Consider the following 26,765-nt stretch of genomic DNA (forward strand, 5'->3'; position numbering starts at 1 on the left):
CTGTCTTGCATAAGTACTCCTCCAAGTCCTAAGCGAGATGCGTCGCATTACACTTGGAAATCCTTGCGTATATCCGGCAAAATTAACACTGGGGCTGTAGTGAGACATTTCTTCAACTCCTGAAAACTAGCCTCACATTCTTCTGTCCATTTGAACTTGGTGTCCTTCTTCAGCAACTCCGTCATGGGCTTCACAATTTTAGAGAAATTCTCAATAAACCTCCGGTAATATCCTGCTAGTCCAAGAAAACTGCGGATCTCTCCAACTGAGGTGGGTGATAACCAATCAGTGACTGACTTAACTTTGGCGGGGTCTACTGCTATACCTTCTCCTGATATAACATGTCCAAGGAATCCAACATCCTTCAACCAAAACTCACATTTGTTGAACTTGGCATACAGCTGATGCTCCCTGAGCTTCTCGAGAACTAAACGCAAATGCTCCTTGTGTTCCTCTTCATTCTTTGAGTATACCAAGATATCATCAATGAACACCACAACAAACTTATCCAAGAACTCCATGAATACCTTATTCATCATACTCATGAAATAGGTAGGGGCATTAGTCAATCCGAATGACATAACCGTATACTCATATAACCCATACCTCGTGGTAAAAGCTGTTTTAGGTATATCTTTCTCTCGAATCTTCAACTGGTGGTATCCTGATCGCAGATCGATCTTCGAAAACACTTTAGCTCCTTGCAGCTGGTCAAACAAATCATTGATCATCGGCAGCGGGTACTTGTACTTGATCGTCACTTCATTCAACGCACGATAATCAACAACCATTCTCAATGATCCATCCTTCTTCTCAACCAAGAGTACTGGGGCTCCCGATGGTGATGAACTTCGTCGAATGTAACCTTTCTCCAATAACTCCTAAATCTGTTTCTTGATCTCCTCCAGATCATTCGCGGGCATCCGGTATGGTCTCTTCGATATAGGCCCGGTGCCTGGCAACAACTCTATCAAAAACTCGATGTCTCGATCTGGCGGCATGCCTGGTAACTCCTCTGGAAATACATCTGGGTAATCCTTCACAACAGGCACTTCCTCCTGAATAACTCCTGAGAGGGAATTTACTTGGGTTCTCCTTGGCGCATGCCTGGATACATACTTGATCCTTTTTCCCTCCGGGGTGGTAAGCAAAATCGACTTACTGGCGCAATCGATGTTTCTCCCATACATCGATAGCCAATCCATGCCCAGTATCACATCCAAACCTTGTGACTCCAGAATTATCAAGTCGGATGGGAAAACATGACTACCTATGGTTAATGGCATCTGAAAACATCCACTACTTGCCATATACTCAGCTCTGGGTGAGTTTACTATCATAGGTGTCCTAAGAACTTTAGTGGGCAACTTATACTTATCCACAAATCCCCTTGATATGTATGAATGCGATGCACCAGTATCAAAAAGAACGATTGCAGTAAATGACTTAACCAAAAACTTACCGATAACTGCATCTGGCTGCTCTTCAACCTCCTCCACGTTCACGTGGTTCACTTGTACTTTGTTAAATGGATTGGGCTTCTTCCCAGAGCTCCCATTACCATTTCCGTTCTTCGCTTCAGGGCACTCGGTGGCATAGTGTCCAGTCCTCCCGCACTTGAAACAAGTAATGTGACTTAGGTCCCTCTTGGCGGGTGTGGCTGGATTGGAGCGGGTCTGATTGCTGCTTGCTCCATTCCCATTCCCATTCTTTGGGCCATTATGATTATGAGAACTTCCTCCATTGTGAGTGTGGCCTCCATGGTTATGGGTAAGTCCTCCCGAGTTCGGGGTAAAACGAGGCTTCTGTTGAGCTCCTGAATTATACTTCCCTTGTCCATACTTCCTCTTGCGGCTCTCAATCTGCTGCTGCTTCCCTTCAATCATAAGAGCCTTATCTACCAACTCCTGGTAGTTGTTGAATGTTGCCACCATGAACTGCATACTCATCTCATCATTCAGCCCTTCCATAAACTTCTCCTGCTTTGCGGCATCTGTGGCCACATCATCTGGGGCATAGCGGGATAACTTGGTAAACTCATCCACGTACTGCCCCACAGTACGGTTCCCCTGGCGTAAGTTGCGAAATTTACGCTTCTTCATGCTCATAGCTCCAGTTGAGACGTGGGCGGTGCGGAATGCTTGCTGAAACTGCTCCCAAGTGACATTGGCTATAGGAAAAGTGGCGGTGTAATTCTCCCACCATGAGGCTGCTGGTCCATCCAATTGGTGTGCGGCAAAACACACCTTCTCAGCATCTGTGCAACCTGCGGTGGTCAACTCCCTTCCAATCCTGCGCAGCCAGTCATCAGCAACTATTGGCTCGATGCTACTGGAAAACACCGGCGGATGCAACCTCAGAAAACGGGCTAAGTTGTCAACTGGAGGTGGTGGCGGTGGGTTGTTGTTGTTGTTGTTGTTGTTGCCTTGGTTCTGAACTAACAACTTGTTGGGAATCGTAGCATAATTTTAAAATTTTCCTACGCTCACCAAGATGCATCTATGGAGTATACTAGCAACGAGGGGAAAGGAGTGCATCTACATACCCTTGTAGATCGCGAGCGGAAGCATTCCAATGAACGTGGATGACGGAGTCGTACTCGCCGTGATCCAAATCACCGATGACCGAGTGCCGAACGGACGGCACCTCCGCGTTCAACACACATACGGTGCAGCGACGTCTCCTCCTTCTTGATCCAGAAAGGGGGAAGGAGAGGTTGATGGAGATCCAGCAGCACGACGGCGTGGTGGTGGATGTAGCGGGTCTCCGGCAGGGCTTCGCCGAGCTTCTGCGAGAGAGAGAGGTGTTGCAGGGGGAGAGGGAGGCGCTCAAGGCTGTCTTGTTGCTGCCCTCCCTCCCCCCTTTATATAGGCCCCCTGGGGGGGGGGGCGCCGGCCCTGGAGATGGGATCTCAAGGGGGGCGGCGGCCAAAGGGGGAAAGGGGGTGCCTTGGCCCCCAAGGCAAGTGGGAGCCCCCCCCACCCTAGGGTTCCCAACCCTAGGCGCATGGAGGGAGGCCCATGGGGGGGCGCCCAGCCCACTAGGGGCTGGTTCCCTTCCCACTTCAGCCCATGGGGCCCTCCGGGATAGGTGGCCCCACCCGGTGGACCCCCGGGACCCTTCCGGTGGTCCTGGTACAATACCGGTAACCCCCAAAACTTTCCCGGTGGCCGAAACTGGACTTCCCATATATAATTCTTCACCTCCGGACCATTCTGGAACCTCTCGTGACGTCCGGGATCTCATCCGGGACTCCGAACAACTTTCGAGTTTCCGCATACATATATCTCTACAACCCTAGCGTCACCGAACCTTAAGTGTGTAGACCCTACGGGTTCGGGAGACATGCAGACATGACCGAGACGCCTCTCCGGTCAATAACCAACAGCGGGATCTGGATACCCATGTTGGCTCCCACATGTTCCACGATGATCTCATCGGATGAACCACGGTGTCGAGGATTCAATCAATCCCGTATGCAATTCCCTTTGTCAATCGGTATGTTACTTGCCCGAGATTCGATCGTCGGTATCCCAATACCTTGTTCAATCTCGTTACCGGCAAGTCTCTTTACTCGTACTGCAATGCATGATCCCGTGACTAACGCCTTAGTCACATTGAGCTCATTATGATGATGCATTACCGAGTGGGCCCAGAGATACCTCTCCGTCACACGGAGTGACAAATCCCAGTCTCGATCCGTGCCAACCCAACAGACACTTTCGGAGATACCCGTAGTGCACCTTTATAGTCACCCAGTTACGTTGTGACGTTTGGCACACCCAAAGCACTCCTACGGTATCCGGGAGTTGCACGATCTCATGGTCTAAGGAAAAGATACTTGACATTGGAAAAGCTCTAGCAAACGAAACTACACGACCTTTTATGCTATGCTTAGGATTGGGTCTTGTCCATCACATCATTCTCCTAATGATGTGGTCCCGTTATCAACGACATCCAATGTCCATAGTCAGGAAACCATGACTATCGGTTGATCAACGAGCTAGTCAACTAGAGGCTTACTAGGGACACGTTGTGGTCTATATATTCACACATGTATTACGATTTCCGGATAACACAATTATAGCATGAATAATAGACAATTACCATGAACAAAGAAATATAATAATAACCATTTATTATTGCCTCTAGGGCATATTTCCATCACAACTGCATCAAGGCATTCTGCTGCTGGATCAACTGAGTGAGCTCCGGTGGGAAGACAAATCCGGTTTCACGTCTTGAAGGCATCTGATGGGTTTAGAGGGAAGAGATTTAGAATAGAATGAGGTCTAGTGAGAAAGCACTACCCATATGCACATGAGACAAACACAATCATATCATATCACTCAATCAATCAAGCAAGGGCATACAATCGATCTAACTATCGTTACAGTGCTCAGACTATACTATATACATGGGGGGGGGGGAATTCTACTTGATCATATGGTGGTCTACTAGAAATTTTGATCGGTGGAAGACTCCATGATATCTGCTCCAGCTTCGTCTTCATAGTCATCATCACTACTGTCGGGGTCGGAGTCAGTGTCGTCGATGATGATGTAGTCTTTAGAACGAATGTCTTTGGATTGATCGTCATCTCCTCCTGGCGCGGGATCTCCCATGAATACTCCGATCTTCTTTATCAGGTTGTCATTCTTCTTCAATAGTATTGCGATTTCCTCCTCGTATCCGTCGCGCATACACTTGAGTTCCTCTTCTAGCTCCATGTTCCTGGTCATCACCTTCTTCAAATCCATCATACTAGCGCACATTTGGTTCTCCTGGCGTCGAATGTGCTGGTTTAACTCCTGAATGAATGCTGCAATGGACCTGTCCTTCCTGGTGCTGATCATCTCCCATTGCTCATCTCGGCGCCCACATATCTGGTAGATAGTGTCTTTCAGCTCCTGTTTGTAGACTTCTCCAATACGCCCCATAGCAATGTGGGCTGCCATACTTTTGCCTAGACTCCAAGTTGGTGCATCAAAGGAAAACTCTATGGGCTCAGTGACTGGCGTAAACGTCCTTCCTGGAACTTGAACTCGAATCGTCCAACGCTCCTCTTTTGGTAAAGTGGCGGTGTAGGTCCCGGTGAAGCTTGGTATTCCGATGTTTAGGTACCTAGTGACTTCCTTCAAGTGTCGTCCAAAGGGTGTGTCTTCATCTGATTGTGCAAACTTATTCCTCGAGTCCGCCATCCTAAAGAGTAGAAAATGGAGAGAAGTCAGAAATGAGTAGAGAAGATTGACCTATGGATTTTCTTAGTGGTCGTGTCCTACATTCAACGTGTGCTCTGATACCATCTTGTAGCGACCCGACCTCAGACGGTCAAGTCTCTGTGCTTCAGTGTCATCCCTGGATCGGTAATGCTGACACACACAGTACTCGAAAGATTTATAACAGAGTAGCAATCACACACTTATTACATCGAATGTCTCAAAAGAGAACTTATTACAATAAATATGGCTTAAGGCCATCTAAATAAGATAACAGCGGAAGGCTTGGAAGATAAAGTGAGTCCGTCAACTCCAACGACATAGCTGAGTGCACGACAACGGCCTAGCAAACCTTACTCCTTGTTTGGAAAGTCTGCAACATGATACGTTGCAGCCCAAAAACGGGTCAGCACATGGAATATGCTGGCAATGTAACACAGTAGAGTAATGAACAGTTAAATGCTATCACTATATGCATATATGGCTGGTGGAGGCTCTATGGTTAATATGTTTTTGCGAAAAGCCAATTTTCTCCTACAACAAAGGAATATATTTTATTTAACTATCATGGTAGTTGAAACATCATTGAGAAGGTTCCTCCAACTCAATCCCAATTAAAAGTAATTATGAACCCAACAAGTTAAATTAGAGTGATGAGATCCATATGATAATCCAAAATCCAGATACTCAAGATTGTCCATAACCGGGACACAGCTAACCATGATTAGTTTGTACACTTTGCAGAGGTTTGCGCACTTTTCCCCACAAGACTCGATCTCCTCCGTTGGATTTTTCGCACTACATGGTGTTTGATAAATGGATGACCGAGACACAGTCTTTCAGAAACATTAACTCTAACCCCGGGTGGACAGTTACACCTACTTTCCCTCTACATCTGCTAGCCCACCACTGGAAGAGGTCATGCATCATACTCAACTATGCTAGAGCCCATCATAGCTTGTGGCTGCACACAGAAGTTTCTAGCATGAATAATCTTATTATCCCTTTGAGCCTGGGTGGCGGACCGTAGGATGATCACACGGGTACTCCGGGATATCCTAGGACAACACTGGATTCTCCAGGTGCCCACAAGCAATCCACCCAGATGTGTATTAAAGTTGTCACCTTAAGTTGAACCATTAATTAACAATCTCACATCTGTCATGGATCTCTCAAACCAAACCACGTCTACGAGCATAGCATAGCAAATAAGCATACGTAGAAGTAACTCCCAAGGGTTCGATAATAAACAGGGCAATAGGTTCTACCTCATCCTCTACTTCCCAATACCCACAAGTTAAACGCACCCTAATCATGCAATGTTTGAGGATTGGAACTAATGCATAGAAACTGGGTATGAAAAGAGTATGATCAATGTGTTACTTGCCTTGCTGATGATCCGCAAAACCTAGTGACTCGTAGTAGCACGCTTCGCACTCCGGGAATTCTATCGCAAACAAACAATAGCATACATAAGCAATCAAGCAAAGATGCACAGATAACTCCCAAATAAGAAGATCTAACCAGAAAGTTCAACTGAAGAACTCTGGTTTGCAAAAAGAATCAAATCAAACGGAGCAACGAAACTCAAACCACGAAAGAAACAAGATCCGATTACTAATCTGGACTAAAGTCAAATTTTACTATATCAAACTCTTGTTCAAGTTGGTTACACAGAAAGAGGGTTTTGAGACGAAGATCTAGGCGCTTGAATCGCCTGATTCCGATAAACGAGCGAAAAGATAAACTAAAACGGAAATCAGGGCAGAAATCGCGATCGAAAATAATCGCAGAAAAACCCTGGAAAAAGAAAAACTGACGAACAGGCTAACGAACGAACGTTCGCTGTCTGCGACTAACGGGCGAACAACGTTCGTTAACGAACGTACGGAAAAACGTCCGCTATTCAACCGAACCGAGAAAACCAAAACAAAAACCGATCTAATAAAAAAAACGAATCTAGGTTTTCGAAATAAAACCGAACGGCTTTCTAACGAAAACCGGCGGCGGCGGGCGGCTACCTCGACAAGGTCCGGCGAGGCGGCGGCGACTCCGGCGGGGTTGGAGGCGGCGGTAGAGCGGATCCGGCGGCGAGGCGGCGGAACGAGGCGGCGGCGGCTGACGCAGACGGCGGCGGCTTAGGGTTAGGGTTTGGGCGCGGGGGCGGCGGCTGTGCTCGGGTGGGCTGCAGGGGCGCGACTTATAAAGGGGCCGGCCTGGAGTCGGTTAGAACTTAAAAAAAAATCCGACGCGGAGAAAAACGAAGAAAAGAAATACTAAACGGACTCCAAAAATCCCGAAATAAATTTCCCCGTCCTCTAAAAATATGCCGGACAAGGTGAACATTTATTTGGGCCTCTAATGCAATCTTGAAAAACACGCATTTTTCCTAATTCGAATAAAATTGAAATGAAATCCAAATAAAAAATATTAATTAATTTTAATATTTTCCTCCAATATTTCATTTATTTTGGAGAAGTCATATTATATCCTCTCATATATTTTTGATATGAAATATTTTCGGGAGAAAAATTATTAAAACCAAAATGATCCCTGTTTCGATATTTGATAAAATTCAAATATGAACACGGTGAAATCCCCAACTCTCTCTCCGAGGGTCCTTGAGTTGCTTAGAATTTTGAGGATCGCAAAACGAAATGCAATAGAATATGATATGCAGGAATGACCTATGTATAACATTCCAAATTAAAAATTTGGGATGTTACAAAATCGCAGGTCCAAAAGATCTTCAAGAACTTCGCTAGGAAGGCCCAAAATCAATTTGACGTGAAGATGAAGAAGGTTCGCAGCGACAATGGAACGGACTTCAAGAACGCAAATGTGGATACCTTTCTTGACGAAGAAGGGATTTCACATGAGTTCTCGGCTACGTACACGCCTCAACAAAATGGAGTTGTTGAGAGGAAGAACCGGACTCTTATTGAGATGGCGAGAACGATGCTTGATGAGTACAAGACGCCAAAACACTTTTGGGCGGAAGTGGTTGAGATAGCTTGTCATGCAACAAATCGCTTATATCTTCACAACCTACTCGGCAAGACGGCATACGAGCTTCTCACCGGTAACAAACCCCAAGTTGGATACTTTCGAGTGTTCGGCTCAAAGTGTTATATTCTTGATGAGCATCGTCGTTCTGAATTTGATCCTAAATCTCATGAGGGTTTCCTACTTGGTTATGGCTCAAAGTCTCACACTTACCGTGTCTACAACAATTTCACCCTAAAGGTTGAAGAGACGGTAGATGTGAAGTTTGATGAATCTAACAGCTCGCAAGTAGAGCAATTGCCAATTGATGTAGGAGACAAAGACCCTTCGGAAGCAATCCAAGATTTGTCTATTGGCAAGATTCATCCAACAGATGTAAAGAAGAGTACCTCATTCGTCCAAGTGGAAGCTTATACCTCACGACAAGGTGAACCAAGAGTTGACATGGAAGCATCCACAAGTGGGACACGCCAAGACGAAGAAAACGAGGAAGTACACCAAGATGAACCTCATCAACCTCCTTCTCCACATAGACAAGAGAATGACAACGTCAACAACAAAGAAGGCCAAGAATAAGAATAAGATGATGAAGAAGATGTTCCACCCCAACCCAAACAAAAGCTCTGACAAGTTCGAGCAAGAGTTTCACGAGACCATCCCGTCGAGCAAATCTTCAGTGATATCCAAACCGGGAGAATCACTCGCTCTAAAACTCGTTTGGCTAATTTTTGTGAACATTATTCATTCATCTCTAGCATTGAACCTATGAAGGTTGAAGAAGCATTAGAAGATCTGGATTTGATAAATGCCATGCATGAAGAGCTACACAACTTTGAGAGGAATCAAGTGTGGACATTGGTCGAGAAGCCCGACAACAACCACAACATCATTGATACCAAATGGGTGTTTCACAACAAGCAAGACGAAGATGGACAAGTCGTTCGCAATAAAGAATGTCTTGTCGCCCAAGGCTACACTCAAGTCGAAGGTATGGACTATGGTGAGACATATGCCCCCGTTGCTAGACTTGAGTCCATCCGCATCTTACTTGCCTATGCTAATCACCATGATATCACCTTGTACCAAATGGACATTAAAAGTGCTTTTCTAAATGGTGAAATTGAAGAGGAAGTGTATGTTAAACAACCTCCCGGGTTTGTTAATCCTAAGAAACCCGATCATGTGTACAAACTTCACAAAGCTGTTTATGGTCTTAAACAAGCTCTTAGAGCGTGGTATAAATGCTTGACCAAGTTCCTTATTAAAAAGGCTTTGAGATTGGAAAGATAGATTCTACTCTTTTTACTAAAAGGGTTAATGGTGAATTATTTGTGTGCCAAATTTATGTTGATGATATCATATTTGGTTCAACTAACCCTCATTTTAGTGAAAAGTTTGGAAAGCTAATGTCGGATAAGTTTGAGATGTCTATGATGAGTGAACTCAAGTTCTTTCTTGGGTTACAATCAAGCAAACTAAGGAGGGTACCTTTGTCTCTCAAACAAAGTATACCAAGGACTTATTCAAGAAGTTCAACATGCAAGAAAGCAAAGGTATGAAAACACCCATGCCTACTAGCGGACATCTTGACTTGACTAAGGATGGCAAACCGGTTGACCAAAAGGTTTACCGCTCTATGATTGGTTTATTGTTATATCTATGTGCCTCCTGTCTTGATATTATGCTAAGTGTGTGCATGTGTGCACGATATCAAGCGGCCCCCAAAGAATATCATCTTAAGGCTATGAAAAGGATAGTGAGATACTTAATTTATACACCAAACTTTGGCATTTGGTATCCTAAGAGGTCCTATTTTGATCTTGTTGGCTACTCCGACTCAGACTATGCCGGTGAAAAGGTTGATAGAAAGTCCACTTCGGGTACTTGTCAATTTCTTGGTAGATCTCTTGTGTCTTGTGATACGTCTCCAACGTATCTATAATTTTTGATTGTTCCATGCTATTATATTATCTGTTTTGGATGTTTAATGGGCTTCAATATACCTTTTTATATTATTTTAGGGACTAACCTATTAACCGAAGGCCAAGTGCAAATTGTTGTTTTTTGCCTATTTCAGTGTTTCGCAGAAAAGGAATATCAAACGGAATCCAAACGGAATGAAACCTTCACGAGGATATTTTTTGGAACAAACTCAATCCAGGAGACTTGGAGTGGAGGTCAAGGAAGCCACGAGGCAGCCACGAGGTAGGAGGGCGCGCCCAGGGGGTAGGCGCGCCCCACCCTCGTGGGCCACTCGCAGCTCCACCGACCTACTTCTTTCGCCTATATATACTCTTATACCCTGAAACCATCGGGGAGAGCCACGAAACACCTTTTCCACTGCCGCAACCTTCTCTACCCGTGAGATCCCATCTTGGGGCCTTTTCCGGCACTCCGCCGGAGGGGGATTCGATCATGGAGGACTTCTACATCCACACCATAGCCTCTCCGATGATGTGTGAGTAGTTTACCACAGACCTTTGGGTCCATAGTTATTAGCTAGATGGCTTCTTCTCTATCTTTGGATCTCAATACAAAGTTCTCCTTGATCTTCTTGGAGATCTATTCGATGTAATTCTGTTTGCGGTGTGTTTGTCGAGATCCGATGAATTGTGGGTTTATGATCAAGATTATCTATGAACAATATTTGATTCTTCTCTGAATTCTTATATGCATGATTTAATATCTTTGCAAGTCTCTTCGAATTATCAGTTTGGTTTGGCCAACTAGATTGATCTTTCTTGCAATGGAGAAGTGCTTAGCTTTGGGTTCAATCTTGCGGTGTCCTTTCCCAGTGACAGCAGGGGCAGCAAGGCACGTATTGTATTGTTGCCATCAAGGATAAAATGATGGTGTTTATATCATATTGCTTGAGTTTATCCCTGTACATCATGTCATCTTGCCTAATGCGTTACTCTATTCTTATGAACTTAATACTCTAGATGCATGCTGGATAGCGGTCGATGTGTGGAGTATTAGTAGTAGATGCAGAATCGTTTCGGTCTACTTGTCACGGACGTGATGCCTATGTTCATGATCATGCCTAGATATTCTCATAACTATGCGCTTTTCTATCAATTGCTCGACAGTAATTTGTTCACCCACCGTAAGATATGCTATCTTGAGAGAAGCCACTAGTGAAACCTATGGCCCCCGGGTCTATTTTACATCATATTAGTTTCCCGTCAACTAGCTATTTCCGTCGCCGTTTATTTTGCAATCTTTACTTTCCAATCTATACAAAAAAATACCAAAAATATTTATCTTATTATCTTTACCAGATCTCACTTTTGCAAGTGGCCGTGAAGGGATTGACAACCCCTTTATCACATTGGTTGCAAGGTTCTTTATTGTTTGTGCAGGTACTAGGCGATTTGCGTGTAGTCTCCTACTGGATTGATACCTTGGTTCTCAAAAGCTGAGGGAAATACTTACGCTACTTTGCTGCATCACCCTTTCCTCTTCAAGGGAAAACCAACGCATGCTCAAGAGGTAGCAAGAAGGATTTCTGGCACCGTTGCCGGGGAGATCTACGCACAAGTCAAGACATACCAAGTATCCATCACAAACTCTTCTCCCTCGCATTACATTATTTGCCATTTGCCTCTCGTTTTCCTCTCCCCCACTTCACCCTTGCCGTTTTATTCGCCCTTTTTTCCGCCCGTCTCTTTTCGCTTGCTACTTCTGTGTTTGTGTGTTGGATTGATTGTTTGTCACGATGGCTCAAGATAATACTAAGTTGTGTGACTTTTCCAATACCAACAACAATGATTTTATTATCACTCCGATTGCTCCTATTACCGATGCTGAATCTTGTGAAATTAATGCTGCTTTGTTGAATCTTGTTATGAAAGATCAATTTTCTCGCCTTCCTAGTGAAGATGCCGCTACCCATCTAAACAACTTTGTTGATTTGTGCGATATGCAAAATAAGAAAGATGTGGATAATGATATTGTTAAATTGAAGCTGTTTCCGTTTTCACTTAGAGATCATGCTAAAACTTAGTTCTCTTCTTTGCCTAAAAATAGTATTGATTCATGAAATAAGTGCAAAGATGATTTTATCTCTAAGTATTTTCCTCCCTCTAAGATCATCTCTCTTAGAAACGATATTATGAATTTTAAGCAACTTGACCATGAGCATGTTGCACAAGCTTGGGAGAGGATGAAATTAATGATACGTAATTGCCCTACACATGGTTTGAATTTATGGATGATTATACAAAAAAATTATGCTGGATTGAATTTTGCTTCTAGAAATCTTTTAGATTCGGCCGTGGGAGGCACTTTTATGGAAATCACTTTAGGAGAAGCTACTAAACTCCTAGATAATATTATGGTTAATTATTCTCAATGGCACACCGAAAGATCTACTAGTAAAAAGGTTCATGCGATAGAAGAGATTAATGTTTTGAGTTGAAAGATGGGTGAACTTATGAAGTTGTTTGCTAACAAGAGTGCTTCTTCTGATCCTAATGATATGCCTTTGTCTACTTTGATTGAAAATAATAATGAATCTATGGATGTCAATTTTGTTGGTAGGAACAATTTTGGTAACAATGCGTATAGAGGAAATTTTAATTCTAGGCCATTCCCTAGTAATTCCTCTAATAATTATGGTAATTCCTACAACAAATCTTATGGAAATTTTAATAATATGCCCTCTGATTTTGAGACTAGTGTTAAAGAATTTATGATTTCGCAAAAGAATTTCAATGCTTTGCTTGAAGAAAAATTGCCTAAGATTGATGAGTTGGCTAGGAACGTGGATAGAATTTCTCTTGATGTTGATGCTTTGAAACTTAGATCTATTCCACCTAAGCATGATATCAATGAGTCTCTCAAATCTATGAGAATTTCCAGTGATGAGTGCAAAGAAAGAACCGCTAGGATGCGTGCTAAAAAAGATTGCTTTGTAAAAGCGTGTTCTTCTAGTTTTGATGATAATGATGATGAAGATCTAAAAGTGATTGATGTGTCCCCTGTTAAATCTTTGTTTTCCAATATGAGTCTTGATAAAGATGGGACTGGAGATGAGTCAACTTTAGTTAAAAGGCGTCCCAATGATTCGGAGTTTTTAGATCTTGATGCAAAAATTGGTAAAAGTGGGATTGAAGAGGTTAAAACTTTACATAGCAATGAACCCACTATTTTGGATTTCAAGGAATTTAATTATGATAATTGCTCTTTGATAGATTGTATTTCCTTGTTGCAATCCGTGTTAAATTCTCCTCATGCTTATGATCAAAATAAAGCTTTTACTAAACATATCGTTGATGCTCTAATGCAATCCTATGAAGAAAAGCTTGAATTAGAAGTTTCTATTCCTAGAAACTTTATGATGAGTGGGAACCTACTATTAAAATTAAGATTAAAGATCATGAATGCTATGCTTTATGTGATTTGGTGCTAGTGTTTCCATGATTCCAAAGACTTTGTGTGATGTGTTAGGTTTCCGTGAATTTGATGATTGTTCTTTAAATTTGCATCTTGCGGACTCCACCATTAAGAAACCTATGGGAAGGATTAATGATGTCCTTATTGTTGCAAATAGGAATTATGTGCCCGTAGATTTCATTGTTCTTGATATAGATTGCAATCCTACTAGTCCTATTATTCTCGGTAGACCTTTCCTTAGAATGATTGGTGCAATTATTGATATGAAACAAGGAAATATTAGATTCCAATTTCCATTAAGGAAAGGCATGGAACATTTTTCTAGGAAGAAAATTAAATTACCTTATGAATCTATTACGAGAGCCACTTATGGATTGCATACCAAAGATGATAATACCTAGATTTATTCTTGTTTTTATGCCTAGCTAGGGGCGTTAAACGATAGCCCTTGTTGGGAGGCAACCCAATTTTATTTTTGTTCCTAGCTTTTTGTTCTTGTTTAGTAATAAATAATTCATCTAGCCTCTGTTTAGATGTGTTTTTATGTTTTAATTAGTGTTTGTGCCAAGTAGAACCAATAGGATCTTATTGGGTGATAGTTGTTTGATCTTGCTGAAAAAGATAGAAACTTTTCGCTCATGAAAATAATTGTTAAAATTCACCAGAACGTGATAAAATACTAGTTCTTTTTCCAGTAGATCAATATACAAATTATCCAGATTGTCCTAGTTTTTCAGAATTTTTGGAGTTCAGAAGTATTTGAACAAATCCGATTTCTACAGACTGTTCTGTTTTTGACAGATTCTGTTTTTCGTGTGTTGTTTGCTTATTTTAATGAATCTATGGCTACTATCGGGGGGTATGAACCATAGAGAAGTTGGAATACAGTAGGTTTAACATCAATATAAATAAAGAGTGAGTTCATTACAGTACCTTAAAGTGGTGATTTGTTTTCTTATACTAACGGAGCTCATGGGATTTTCTGTTGAGTTTTGTGTTGTGAAGTTTTCAAGTTTTTGGGTAAAGATTTGATGGATTTTGGAATAAGGAGTGGCAAGAGCCTAAGCTTGGGGATGCCCAAGGCATCCCAAGGTAAAATTCAAGGACAACCAAAAGCCTAAGCTTGGGGATGCCCCGGAAGGCATCCCCTCTTTCGTCTTCGTCCATCGGTAACTTTACTTGAGGCTATATTTTTATTCACCACATGATATGTGTTTTGCTTGGAGCGTCTTGTATGATTTGATTCTTTGTTTTTTAGTTTACCACAATCATCCTTGCTGTACACACCTTTTGGAGAGACACACATGAATCAGAATTTATTAGAATACTCTATGTGCTTCACTTATATCTTTTGAGCTAGATAATTTTGCTCTAGTGCTTCCCTTATATCTTTTAGAGCACGGTGGTGGTTTTATTTTATAGAAATTATTGATCTCTCATGCTTCACTTATATTATTTTTAGAGTTCTTTAGAACAGCATGGTAATTTGCTTTGGCTATAAAATTAGTCCTATTATGATAGGCATCCAAGATGGGTATAATAAAAACTTCCATATAGAGTGCATTGAATACTATGAGAAGCTTGATACTTGATGATTGTTTTGAGATATGAAGATGGTAATATTAGAGTCATGCTAGTTGAGTAGTTGTGAATTTGAGAAATACTTGTGTTAGAGTTTGCAAGTCCCGTAGCATGCACGTATGGTAAACGTTGTGTGACAAATTTGAAGCATGAGGTGTTTCTTTGATTGTTCTCCTTATGAGTGGCGGTCGGGGACGAGCGATGGTCTTTTCCTACCAATCTATCCCCCTAGGAGCATGCGTGTAATGCTTGGTTTTTGATGACTTGTAGATTTTTGCAATAAGTATGTGAGTTCTTTATGACTAATGTTGAGTCCATGGATTATACGCACTCTCACCTTTCCATCATTGCTAGCCTCTTCGGTACCGTGCATTGCCCTTTCTCACCTTGAGAGTTGGTGCAAACTTCACCGGTGCATCCAACCCCCGTGATATGATACGCTCTATCACACATAAACCTCCTTATATCTTCCTCAAAACAGCCACCATACCTACCTATTATGGCATTTCCATAGCCATTCCGAGATATATTGCCATGCAACTTTCCACCGTTTCGCTTATTATGACACGCTTCATCATTGTCATATTGCCTTGCATGATCATGTAGTTGACATCGTATTTGTGGCAAAGCCACCATGCATAATTTCATACATGTCACTCTTGTTTCATTGCCCATCCCGGTACACCGCCGGAGGCATTCATATAGAGTCATACTTTGTTCTAGTATCGAGTTGTAATCTTTGAGTTGTAAATAAATAAAAGTGTGATGATCATCATTAACAAAGCATTGTCCCGAAAAAAAAGAAAAAAAAGAAAGGCCAAATAAAAAAAGAAAGGCCAAATGAAAAAAAGGAAAAAAGAAGAAAATAAAAGGGACAATGCTACTATCCTTTTTTCCACACTTGTGCTTCAAAGTAGCACCATGATCTTCATGATAGAGAGTCTCTTATATTGTCACTTTCATATACTAGTGGGAATTTTTCATTATAGAACTTGGCTTGTATATTCCAACAATGGGCTTCCTCAAATGCCCTTGGTCTTCCCGAGCAAGCAAGTTGGATGCACACCCACTTAGTTTCTTTTGTTGAGCTTTCATACATTTATAACTCTAGTGCATCTGTTGCATGGCAATCCCTACTCCTCGCATTGACATCAATTGATGGGCATCTCCATAGCCCATTGATTAGCTGCGTCAATGTGAGACTTTCTCCTTTTTTGTCTTCTCCACACAACCCCCATCATTATATTCTAGTCCACCCAAAGTGCTATGTCCATGGCTCACGCTCATGTATTGCGTGAAAGTTGAAAAAAGTTTGAGATTACTAGAGTATGAAACAATTGTTTGGTTTGTCATCGGGGTTGTGCATGATGAGAGCATTTTTGTGTGACGAAAATGAAGCATAGCCAAACTATACGATTTTGTAGGGATAAGCTTTCTTTGGCCATGTTATTTTGAGAAGACATAATTTCTTAGTTAGTATGCTTGAAGTATTATTATTTTATGTCAATATTAAACTTTTGTCTTGAATCTTTTGGATCTGAACATTCATGCCACAATAAAGAAAATTATATTGAAAATTATGCTAGGTAGCATTCCACATCAAAAATTCTGTTTTTATCATTTACCTACTCGAGGACGGGCAGGAATTAAGCTTGGGGATGCTTGATACGTCTCCAACGTATCTATAATTTTTGATTGTTCCATGCTATTATATTATCTGATTTGGATGTTTAATGGGCTTTAATATACCTTTTTATATTATTTTTGGGACTAACCTATTAACCGAAGGCCCAGTGCAAATTGTAGTTTTTTTTTGCCTATTTCAGTGTTTCGCAGAAAAGGAATATCAAACGGAATCCAAACGGAATGAAACCTTCGCGAGGATCTTTTTTTGGAACAAACGCAATCCAGGAGACTTGGAGTGGAAGTCAAGGAAGCCACGAGGCGGCCACGAGGTAGGAGGGCGCGCCCGGGGGGTAGGCGCGCCCCCCACCCTTGTGGGCCCCTCGCAGCTCCACCGACCTACTTCTTTCGCCTATATATACTCTTATACCCTGAAACCATCGGGGAGAGCCACGAAACACCTTTTCCACCGCCGCAACCTTCTCTACCCGTGAGATCGCATCTTGGGGCCTTTCCCGGTGCTCCGTCGGAGGGGGATTCGATCACGGAGGGCTTCTACATCAACACCATAGCCTCTCCGATGATGTGTGAGTAGTTTACCACAGACCTTCGGGTCCATAGTTATTAGCTAGATGGCTTCTTCTCTCTCTTTGGATCTCAATACAAAGTTCTCCTCGATCTTCTTGGAGATCTATTCGATGTAATTCTTTTTGCGGTGTGTTTGTCGAGATCCGATGAATTGTGGGTTTATTATCAAGATTATCTATGAACAATATTTGATTCTTCTCTGAATTCTTATATGCATGATTTAATATCTTTGCAAGTCTCTTCGAATTATCAGTTTGGTTTGGCCTACTAGATTGATCTTTCTTGCAATGGGAGAAGTGCTTAGCTTTGGGTTCAATCTTGCGGTGTCCTTTCCCAGTGACAGCAGGGGCAGCAAGGCACGTATTGTATTGTTGCCATCAAGGATAAAAAGATGGGTTTATATCATATTGCTTGAGTTTATCCCTCTACATCATGTCATCTTGCCTAATGCGTTACTCTGTTCTTATGAACTTAATACTATAGATACATGCTGGATAGTGGTCGATGTGTGGAGTAATAGTAGTAGATGAAGAATCGTTTTGGTCTACTTGTCACGGACGTGATGCCTATGTTCATGATCATGCCTAGATATTCTCATAACTATGCGATTTTCCATCAATTGCTCGACAGTAATTTGTTCACCCACCGTAAGATATGCTATCTTGAGAGAAGCTACTAGTGAAACCTATGCCCCCCCGGTCTATTTTACATCATATTAGTTTCCTGTCAACTAGCTATTTCTGTCGCTGTTTATTTTGCAATCTTTACTTTCCAATCTATACAACAAAAAATACCAAAAATATTTATCTTATTATCTTTATCATATCTCACTTTTGCAAGTGGGCGTGAAGGGATTGACAACCCCTTTTTCGCATTGGTTGCAAGGTTCTTGATTGTTTGTGCAGGTACTAGGCGATTTGCGTGTAGTCTCCTACTGGATTGATACCTTGGTTCTCAAAAACCGAGGGAAATACTTACGCTACTTTGCTGCATCACCCTTTCCTCTTCAAGGGAAAACCAACGCATGCTCAAGAGGTAGCATCTTGCTCTTTCAAGAAACAAAACTCGGTATCCTTATCCACCGTCGAAGTGGAATACATTGCCGCTGGTTCATGTTGTGCTCAATTACTTTGGATGACCCAAACTCTTAAAGATTATGGGATCTATGTGAAACATGTTCCATTGCTTTGTGAAAATGAAAGTGCTATTAAGATTGCTCATAATCCTGTGCAACATTCTCGAACTAAGCATATTGAAGTTTGTCATCATTTCATTCGAGATCATGTTGCTAAAGGAGACGTTGATCTTAAGCATGTTCGTACCGATAAGCAATTGGCGGATATATTCACCAAACCACTTGATGAGAAAGTATTTTGCCGTTTGAGAGGTGAATTGAACATCATTGATGCTTCAAACTTGGAGTAGAAACTCCATTTGGATACATGCAAGGCATGAGCCTTTGACTAATCCTTGATATTTCTCTTATGATGATGATCATATGTCTTGGATATATTTGCGCCCTTGCATGCTATCTAACCCTTGTAGGTACTTGGATGAATCTAAATCTATGAGATTGCAAATCACTCACATCTTGAGCAATCTCTACATCACCAAGTCTCTACAATATGGTGGTTGAAGACAAGGAAGCATGGATCCTTTCAACATATCCTTTGACAATTTCATTTGATATCAAACTTTCATGATTGTCATTTTGGATACACAAGTGCTCTTCCTTGCAAAACTAACCCATGTAGGTAGATGAACTCAAACTACAAGTGGTGCTCCCAGCTCTTGATGAGCTACATCAAACTTGAGCATCCCACACAAGTTCAACTACATGATCAAGATCAACACCACCACCCAAGGTATGTTATTCCATCTTAGAGAAGCTTTACCCCAAGTCATGGGTCAAAGCAGCTCAACAAGATGCGAATACATCAAAATGCTTAAACGAAAAATGGCAACCCCATTTTGAGCTTAAACGATGAGTATGACCTACGATCAAGTGATCTCACTTGACTCCTCAGTCAATATACTCTAACATAGGTGACTTTGTCACCGACCAATTCTAGATGAAGTTCTCTAGTGTTTTTCTGAGTTCTAGCATTTGTCTCTTGCATATTTGTTTCCCTTCTTTATTCAAAAAAACTTCATCAAAATTTCTTTCTCTTTTCTCTGTTATGTTATGCATTCCCTGCACCCAATTCATTTCAAATCCTTCAGTAAATTACTTGCACATCTTTGTGAGATCTTATTTGCCTAGTGAGCTGAGATGACAAATGTTCTCTCTGTGTTGAACTCGGACACACCGATTTGTCTCTTTCGGTCAAACCGAACCATTTCGGTGCCACCGAAGAAAACAACTCGGTGTTACCGATTTCAATGCTAAGAAGACACTTTGCCATTTGCATCCTGCATATTTGGTCCAGCTCCACTCAGTGATTCTTGTCCTCTACCTGCATCACATTCTACATGCTTCTTTGTCATGTGACTCAAGGACCAAACCTATTCGACTCACACTCCAGAAGATCCCTTCTTGGAAATTGATGTCAAAGGGGGAGAGAGAGATCACATCAAAGCTTAATCATATCAACGGGGGAGAGTGCTTAATCACCTCAAAGAGAGAGCCCCAGATGCTTGGTATTCAAGAGGAGAGAAGTCACATGTCTTTTAGAGGGGAAAGACATGTTAGTATGTGTTATGATTGTTTTGTGTGTTCTGATCTTTTCCTGTCTTGCTCTGATTTTCTTTTCCCTATCTTCTCCCATTATCCAACATAAGATTCAAGGGGAGTAAGACATCTAAGGGAAGGAAATCTTCAAATTCTTTGCATATCTTTTACCTTTTGGGGAAATGTCCATATCCAATAGAGTACCTAGTACTCACTTACTACATGTCCTCCCAATATTGGTACTCTTGTGGCTTGCTGTTTGCTCTGTTTAGTAGACGCTTCTGTGTTATCTAACCTTGTTTACTCAGGTTCATCTCTTCCAAAGCCAGCTCAAGACCACAAGGTAAGTATATGCATCACACTCATGTGCATGATGACCTCTTGCTGGTGTACATATTGTTTGCAACAAGGACTCATGAACATGAAGGTACACTCCCTATACCCACATCATTTGTTGTGATGCATATAGCCAAGATACATGTAACCCATTGCTTGCTCTGTCATGCTTATGCATTCACATGCTCTTATATCCCATATTTATATGATTGCATACATGTAGGGGGAGCATATGCATGTTACATGTCCTTCCAAAGCTTTATTTGTTACTCTTTATATCTTTATCTAAAGCTTTGATGTATGTTGTCATCAATTATCAAAAAGGGGGAGATTGAAAGCACAAGCGCTCCCTGGGTTATTTTGGTAATTAATGTCAACATATCGCTTGTTGGACTAATATTTTCACCTAGTATATTTCAGTTGAGTTCAACAGTGGAGTGGCATGGACAAGAGGATGTGGAACCCCTTCAAGATGCTAAGGACAGAAGATTGGCAAAATCTCAAAAGCTCAGGACTCTACATTTTCATTTTAGTGATCCAAGATCACATTGAGTCCATAGGAAAGCCAATACTATTAAAAGGGGATGAGGTGTTGTTTAATGGCTTGCTTCCTCAAAGTGCTTAGTGATATGCTCTAGAGCCCTCAACAACTTTCTCACTTTCACATATGTCCCAAACCTAAAGTCAAACTCGGCCCCATCGATTTGATCTATCCGGTGCCACCGAGTTCACTTGACATAGCCACTGCCAGAAACCCTAATCAGTTCGGTCTCACCGATGGGATCTTGGTCTCACCGAGATGGGCTTGCAAACTCTCTGTTGCCTGTTGCAATTATTTCGGTCCCACCGAGTTTGCTTGACCAACTCTCTGTTTTTCTTATTACCAAAATCGGTCTCACCGAGTTTGTGTAATCGGTCAAACCGAGTTGAGGTTTTACCCTAACCCTAGCACATCGGTCCCACCGAGTTGATCATATCGGTCCCACCGAAATCTCTAACATTCACATTTTGAACCATATCGGTCTGACCGAGTTTCATGATTCGGTCTCATCGAGTTTGGTGAATTGTGTGTAACAGCTAGATTTTCTGTGGAGGCTATATATACCCCTCCACCCATTCTTCATTCATGGAGAGAGCCATCAGAACGTGCCTACACTTCCCATTCATTTTCTGAGAGAGAACTACCTGCTCATGTGTTGAGACCAAGATATTCCATTCCAACCACAAGAATCTTGATCTAGCCTTCCCAAGTTGCTTTCCAGTCAAACCATCTTTCCACCAAATCCAAATCTGTGAGAGAGAGTTGAGTGTTGGGGAGACTATCATTTGAAGCACAAGAGAAAGGAGTTCATCATCAACACACCATCTATTACCGTTTGGAGAGTGGTGTCTCCTAGATTGGTTAGGTGTCACTAGGGAGCCTCCGTCAAGATTGTGGAGTTGAACCAAGGAGTTCGTAAGGGCAAGGAGATCGCCTACTTCGTGAAGATCTACCCTAGTGAGGCAAGTCCTTCGTGGGCGATGGCCATGGTGGGATATACAAGGTTGCTTCTTCGTGGACCCTTCGTGGGTGGAGCCCCTCCGTGGACTCGCACAACCTTTACCCTTTGTGGGCTGAAGTCTCCATCAACGTGGATGTACGATAGCACCACCTATCGGAACCACGCCAAAAATCTCCGTGTCTCCAATTGCGTTTGCATACTCCAATCCCATCCCTTTACATTCTTGCAACTTGCATGCTTTACTTTCCGCTGCTCATATACTCTTGCCATGCTTGCTTGAAATGTATTGTGAATGTTAAAACTTGTGCTAAAACTCCACCTTAACTTGAAGAAATTAAAAACTGCTACTTTTCCTTGTTGAGGGTCTAATCACCCCCCTCTAGACACCTCTTCTCGATCCTTTCACAAGCGCAACGAACGCTTGCTCTGGCAGGAGGTGAACACCATCATCCCGACCATGCCGGGATATATGCACTGGTCAGAGTGCCCGGTCAGCTGGACACGGGAGGACCAGCCGGCCATCACGCGCAACCCGGGTGGCTACGCCCTCGTCCTCGACCCCACCATAGTTGTTGAGAAGTGCACCTGCAAGTTCTCGCGAGTCCTCATCGACGGCGGTAGCAGCATCAACATCCTCTACCGCGACACCATGACCAAGCTCGGCATCGAGGCCAAGCATCTAGAGCCAACCCGGACGGTGTTCCACGGCATCGTGTCGGGTCTCTCCTGCTCCCCCATCGGCCGGATCCGGCTTGATGTCCTGTTCGGCACAAGCGACCATTTCCGGCACGAGCCTATCTGGTTTGAGGTGGTGGACCTGTCCAGCGCTTACCACGCACTGCTAGGTCGACCTGCACTGGCGAAGTTCATGGCGATTCCCCACTACGCCTACTTGAAGATGAAGATTCCGGGTCCCAAGGGCCTCATCACTATTGTCGGCGACTATAGAAAGTCCCTGGAGTGCGCCCAAGCCGGCGCCAAGCTGGCCGAGTCGCTGGTCATAGCCGAGGAGCGGCGCCAGCTTGACCGGATTGTCGCATTGGCCAGCGAGCAGCCGGCTGTGCCGGCTTCAGCCAAGGAGTAGGTTGACGAGGCCTCATTCCAGCCATCCAAGGACACCAAGAAGATCCCGCTCAACCCAGAAGACCCCAGCTGCAACAAGTACGTTGTCATGGGCACCCGCCTAAGCAGCAAATAGGAAGGCGAGCTCGTTGGCTTCTCCGTGAGAATCGGGATATCTTTGCATGGTCCTCAAAGGACATGCCGGGAGTTTCGAGGAAATACGCCGAGCACAAATTACACGTCCGCAAGGATGCCAAGCCTGTCTGTCAACCCTTACGTCGCTTTTCAGAAGAGAAGAGAAGAACCGTTGGTGAAGAAGTCGCCCGACTGCTCGCAACTGACTTCATCATGGAAGTGTTCCAACCCGAGTGGCTGGCCAACCCAGTCCTCGTCCAGAAGAAAAACATGACCTGGCGCATATGCATAGTCTACACCAGCCTGAACAAGGCCTGTCCCAAGGATCCTTTCGCCCTCCCGCAGATAGATCAAGTGATCGACTCCACGGTCGGATGCGAGCTCATGTCCTTCCTGGATGCTTACTCCGGCTATCATCAGATCAAGCTGGACCCGAATGACGCCCTGAAGACGTCCTTCATCGGGCCCTTTGGGGCGTACTGCTACATCACCATGTCATTCGGCTTGAAGAACGCCGGCGCCACCTTCCAGCGATGCATGTAGAAATGCTTGTTGAAGCAACCCGGCCGCAACATTCATGTCTACGTCGACGACATCGTGGTGAAGACCTAGCAGCACCTCACGCTCCTTGACGACCTGAAGGAAACTTTCGCCAATCTGCGCTAGTACCAGATCAAGCTCAACTCGGAGAAGCGTGTGTTCGGCGTGCCGGCCGAACAACTACTCGGCTTCCTCGTCTCGGAGCACGGCATTGAGGCAAGCCCGGAGAAGATCAAGGCCATCGAGTGCATGTGCAAGCCAACCCAGCTGCGTGATGTCCAGAAATTCACCGGATGCTTGGCCTTGGTCAGCCGGTTTCTCAGCTGGTTGGGCGAGAGGGCCTTGCCCCTATATCAGCTGATGAAGAAGATGTCGTCGTTCGAGTGGAACGACCAGGCAGATGAAGCATTCTGGGACCTCAAGCGCATGCTCTCCACCACACCTGTCCTGGCCGCACCGGCTGACAAGGAGGCGTTGTTGCTATACATTCCCGCCACCTCAGGGTCGATCAGCACGGTGTTGGTGGTCGAGCGTCCAGAAGAAGGCAAGATCCAGTCAGTCCAGCGCCCAGTCTACTACCTGAGCGAGGTGGTTTCCGCCTCCAAGCAAAATTACCCGCACTACCAGAAGATGTGCTACGACATGTATCTTACCGCCAAGAAGCTGAAGCAGTACTTTCAAGACCATACTATCACTATGGTCAGCACGGCTCCCATTAGCGAAATCATGGGCTGCCGGGTTGCCTCCGGCCGGGTTGCCAAGTGGGTCATCGAGCTGGCCAGCCACACCATCCTCTACGAGCCCCGCACCACGATCAAGTCACACGCGTTAGCCTACTTCCTCGTTGACTGGATAGAGACCCAGTACCTGCCACCGCCGCCCGACTCAACGCACTGGCGCATGCACTTTGACGGCTCCAAAGTGCGATCCGGCTTGGGAGCCGACATCGTGTTGTCTTCCCCGAAGGGCAACTAGCTGCGGTACGTGCTCCAGATCCACTTTGCCGCCTCCAACAACATTGCCGAGTACGAGGCCCTTGTGCACGGCCTCCGGCTTGCCAAGGAACTCGGCATCTGGCGCATCCTCTGCTACGGCGACTCGGATCTGGTGGTGCAGGAATGCTCCGGTGAATGGGACGCCCGGGATGCCAACATGGCCTACTACCGCTTCCTGGTCCAACAACTTTCCGGCTTCTTCGACGGCTACGAGTTCCTCCATGAGCCACGCGCGGGGAATGAATCCGTCGACATGCTTGCCAAGATTGGCTCCTCTCGGCAAGCCATTCCGTCCGGCGTCTCCCTCGAGTACTTGCGCAAGCCGTTCGTCAAGCCATCTCCGGATTCCGAGTCTGTCTTCATCCCGGACGACCCCGCAGCACCCCTCCCCTACCCAGGCCCGGGGGCTGCTGATCTCGGCCCGGGGGCTGCCGTCTCTAACCCGGTCCCGGGGGCTGCTGATCCCAGTCTGGGGACTGCCGGCTCCGGCTCGGGGGCCGCCGCCCCGGCTCCAGTACAAGTGGTCGTCTTCACCATGGTGACGGCTCCGTAATGGGCCCAACCAATCCTTGCCTTCCTGGAGAGTGGCGCCCTCCCCATGGATGAGATCAAGGCCCGGTAAGTGCAGCGCCGGGCATCCGCCTACAACATCATCAACACGAGCTCGTCAAGCCCAGTGCGACGGCCGTGTTCCAGCGCTGCATCGAGCAAGACAAGGGCATAGAGATCCTCCTCGACATCCACCAGGGCGAGTGCGGGCACCACGCCGCCTCCAGATCCCTGGTGGCCAAGGCCTTCCGCCATGGCTTCTACTGGCCCACGGCCTTCAAAGACGCCGAGTCGCTAGTCCTCAAGTGTGAGGGCTGCCAATGCTTCGGCAAGCAAAGCCACCAGTCGGCTTCAGCCCCCCAAACCATCCTGATCACCTGGCCCTTTGCCGTCTGGGGGCTCGATATGGTGGGGCCACTCAAGACCGCTCGAGGCAGCATGACGCACCTGCTGGTGCCAGTCAATAAGTTCACCTAGTGGATTGAGGCGCGGCCGATCAAGAAGCTGGACGGGCCAACAACCGTCCGGTTCATCAAGGACATTGCGGTGCGCTACGGCACCCCGCACAACACCATCATGGACAACGGCACCAACTTTGCCAAGGGCACCCTAGCGCAGTATTGCTCCGTCTCCGGCATCCGGCTTGACCTGGCCTCCATCGCTCATCCTCAAACCAACGACCAGGTCAAGCAGGCCAACCATCTCATCCTATCCGGCATCAAGCCACGGCTCGTCGAGCCCCTCATCCGCTCGCCCGACAACTGGCTTGATGAGCCGCCGACCGTCCTCTGGAGTCTCCGGACAGTCTCCGGACAACGCCAAACCAGTCGACCGGGTTCACCCCGTTCTTCCTCGTCTACGGAGCTGAAGTGATCATCCTGACCGACATCGAGTTTGACTCGCCGCGAGTCACAATGTACACGGAAGCACAAGTCAAGGAATCCCGCGACAACGGCGTTGACCTGCTCGAAGAAGAGCGCCTATTGGGCCTCAGCTGATCGGCCATTTACCAGCAGAACCTGAGGCACTACCATGGCAAGAAAATCAAGCCCGTGAGGGCAACCTTGTCCTCCGACTCGTCCAGCAGCAAGCCGGCCAGCACAAGTTGGCCTCCCCATGGGAGGGCCCCTTCATTGTCAGCAAAGCCTTGTATGACCACAACGCCTAATACCTCATTGATGCATGCAAGCCGAACAAATGCAAGAGAGACACCGCCAGCGAAGAGACAAACTGACCTAGGAATGCAGATCTCCTCCGTCCATTTTACAGTTAGCTATATGCACGTATGTATCGCTACCTTTTGAAGTTCAATGAAAGACAGCAGGACCCCCGGACGACACTCGGGGGCTACCTTTTCCTATCAATTATTGTGTCTCGCACATCCTTATAATTTTTCAACCTCCACCGCCGGGTCGGCGCATCCGGCTCGGGAGCTAGCCGGCTCGACCGCGCCCTTCATCCCCCTTAGTACGTTTCAGCATGTCTGAGTCGCCAAGGCTCTCCCCTTTGCCCTAAGCCACAGTACGGCTTCAGCAGTTTGGCCGGCAAGAACCACGGGCCG

The 26,765-nt window shown here is 44.8% G+C and overlaps 2 protein-coding genes across 2 annotated transcripts; both read left to right on the forward strand.

Annotated features, from left to right (window-relative positions):
- Window positions 1-22,572: 22,572 nt before the first annotated feature.
- LOC109761456 (uncharacterized) lies at window positions 22,573-23,007 on the forward strand. The gene has a single exon (XM_020320271.1). The coding sequence runs from the start codon at window positions 22,573-22,575 to the stop codon at window positions 23,005-23,007; it is 435 nt and encodes a 144-aa protein (XP_020175860.1).
- A 176-nt stretch (window positions 23,008-23,183) lies between these two features.
- On the forward strand, window positions 23,184-26,202 carry LOC141021839 (uncharacterized). Its single transcript, XM_073497685.1, has 7 exons — window positions 23,184-23,246; window positions 23,787-23,966; window positions 24,057-24,503; window positions 24,654-25,204; window positions 25,333-25,612; window positions 25,682-25,987; window positions 26,032-26,202. The coding sequence occupies exons 1-7, from the start codon at window positions 23,184-23,186 to the stop codon at window positions 26,200-26,202; spliced, it is 1,998 nt and encodes a 665-aa protein (XP_073353786.1).
- The last annotated feature ends 563 nt before the right edge of the window (window positions 26,203-26,765 follow it).

Source organism: Aegilops tauschii, chromosome 4 (assembly GCF_002575655.3).
Source record: "Aegilops tauschii subsp. strangulata cultivar AL8/78 chromosome 4, Aet v6.0, whole genome shotgun sequence".
In the NCBI taxonomy this organism is placed as follows: Eukaryota; Viridiplantae; Streptophyta; class Magnoliopsida; order Poales; family Poaceae; genus Aegilops; species Aegilops tauschii.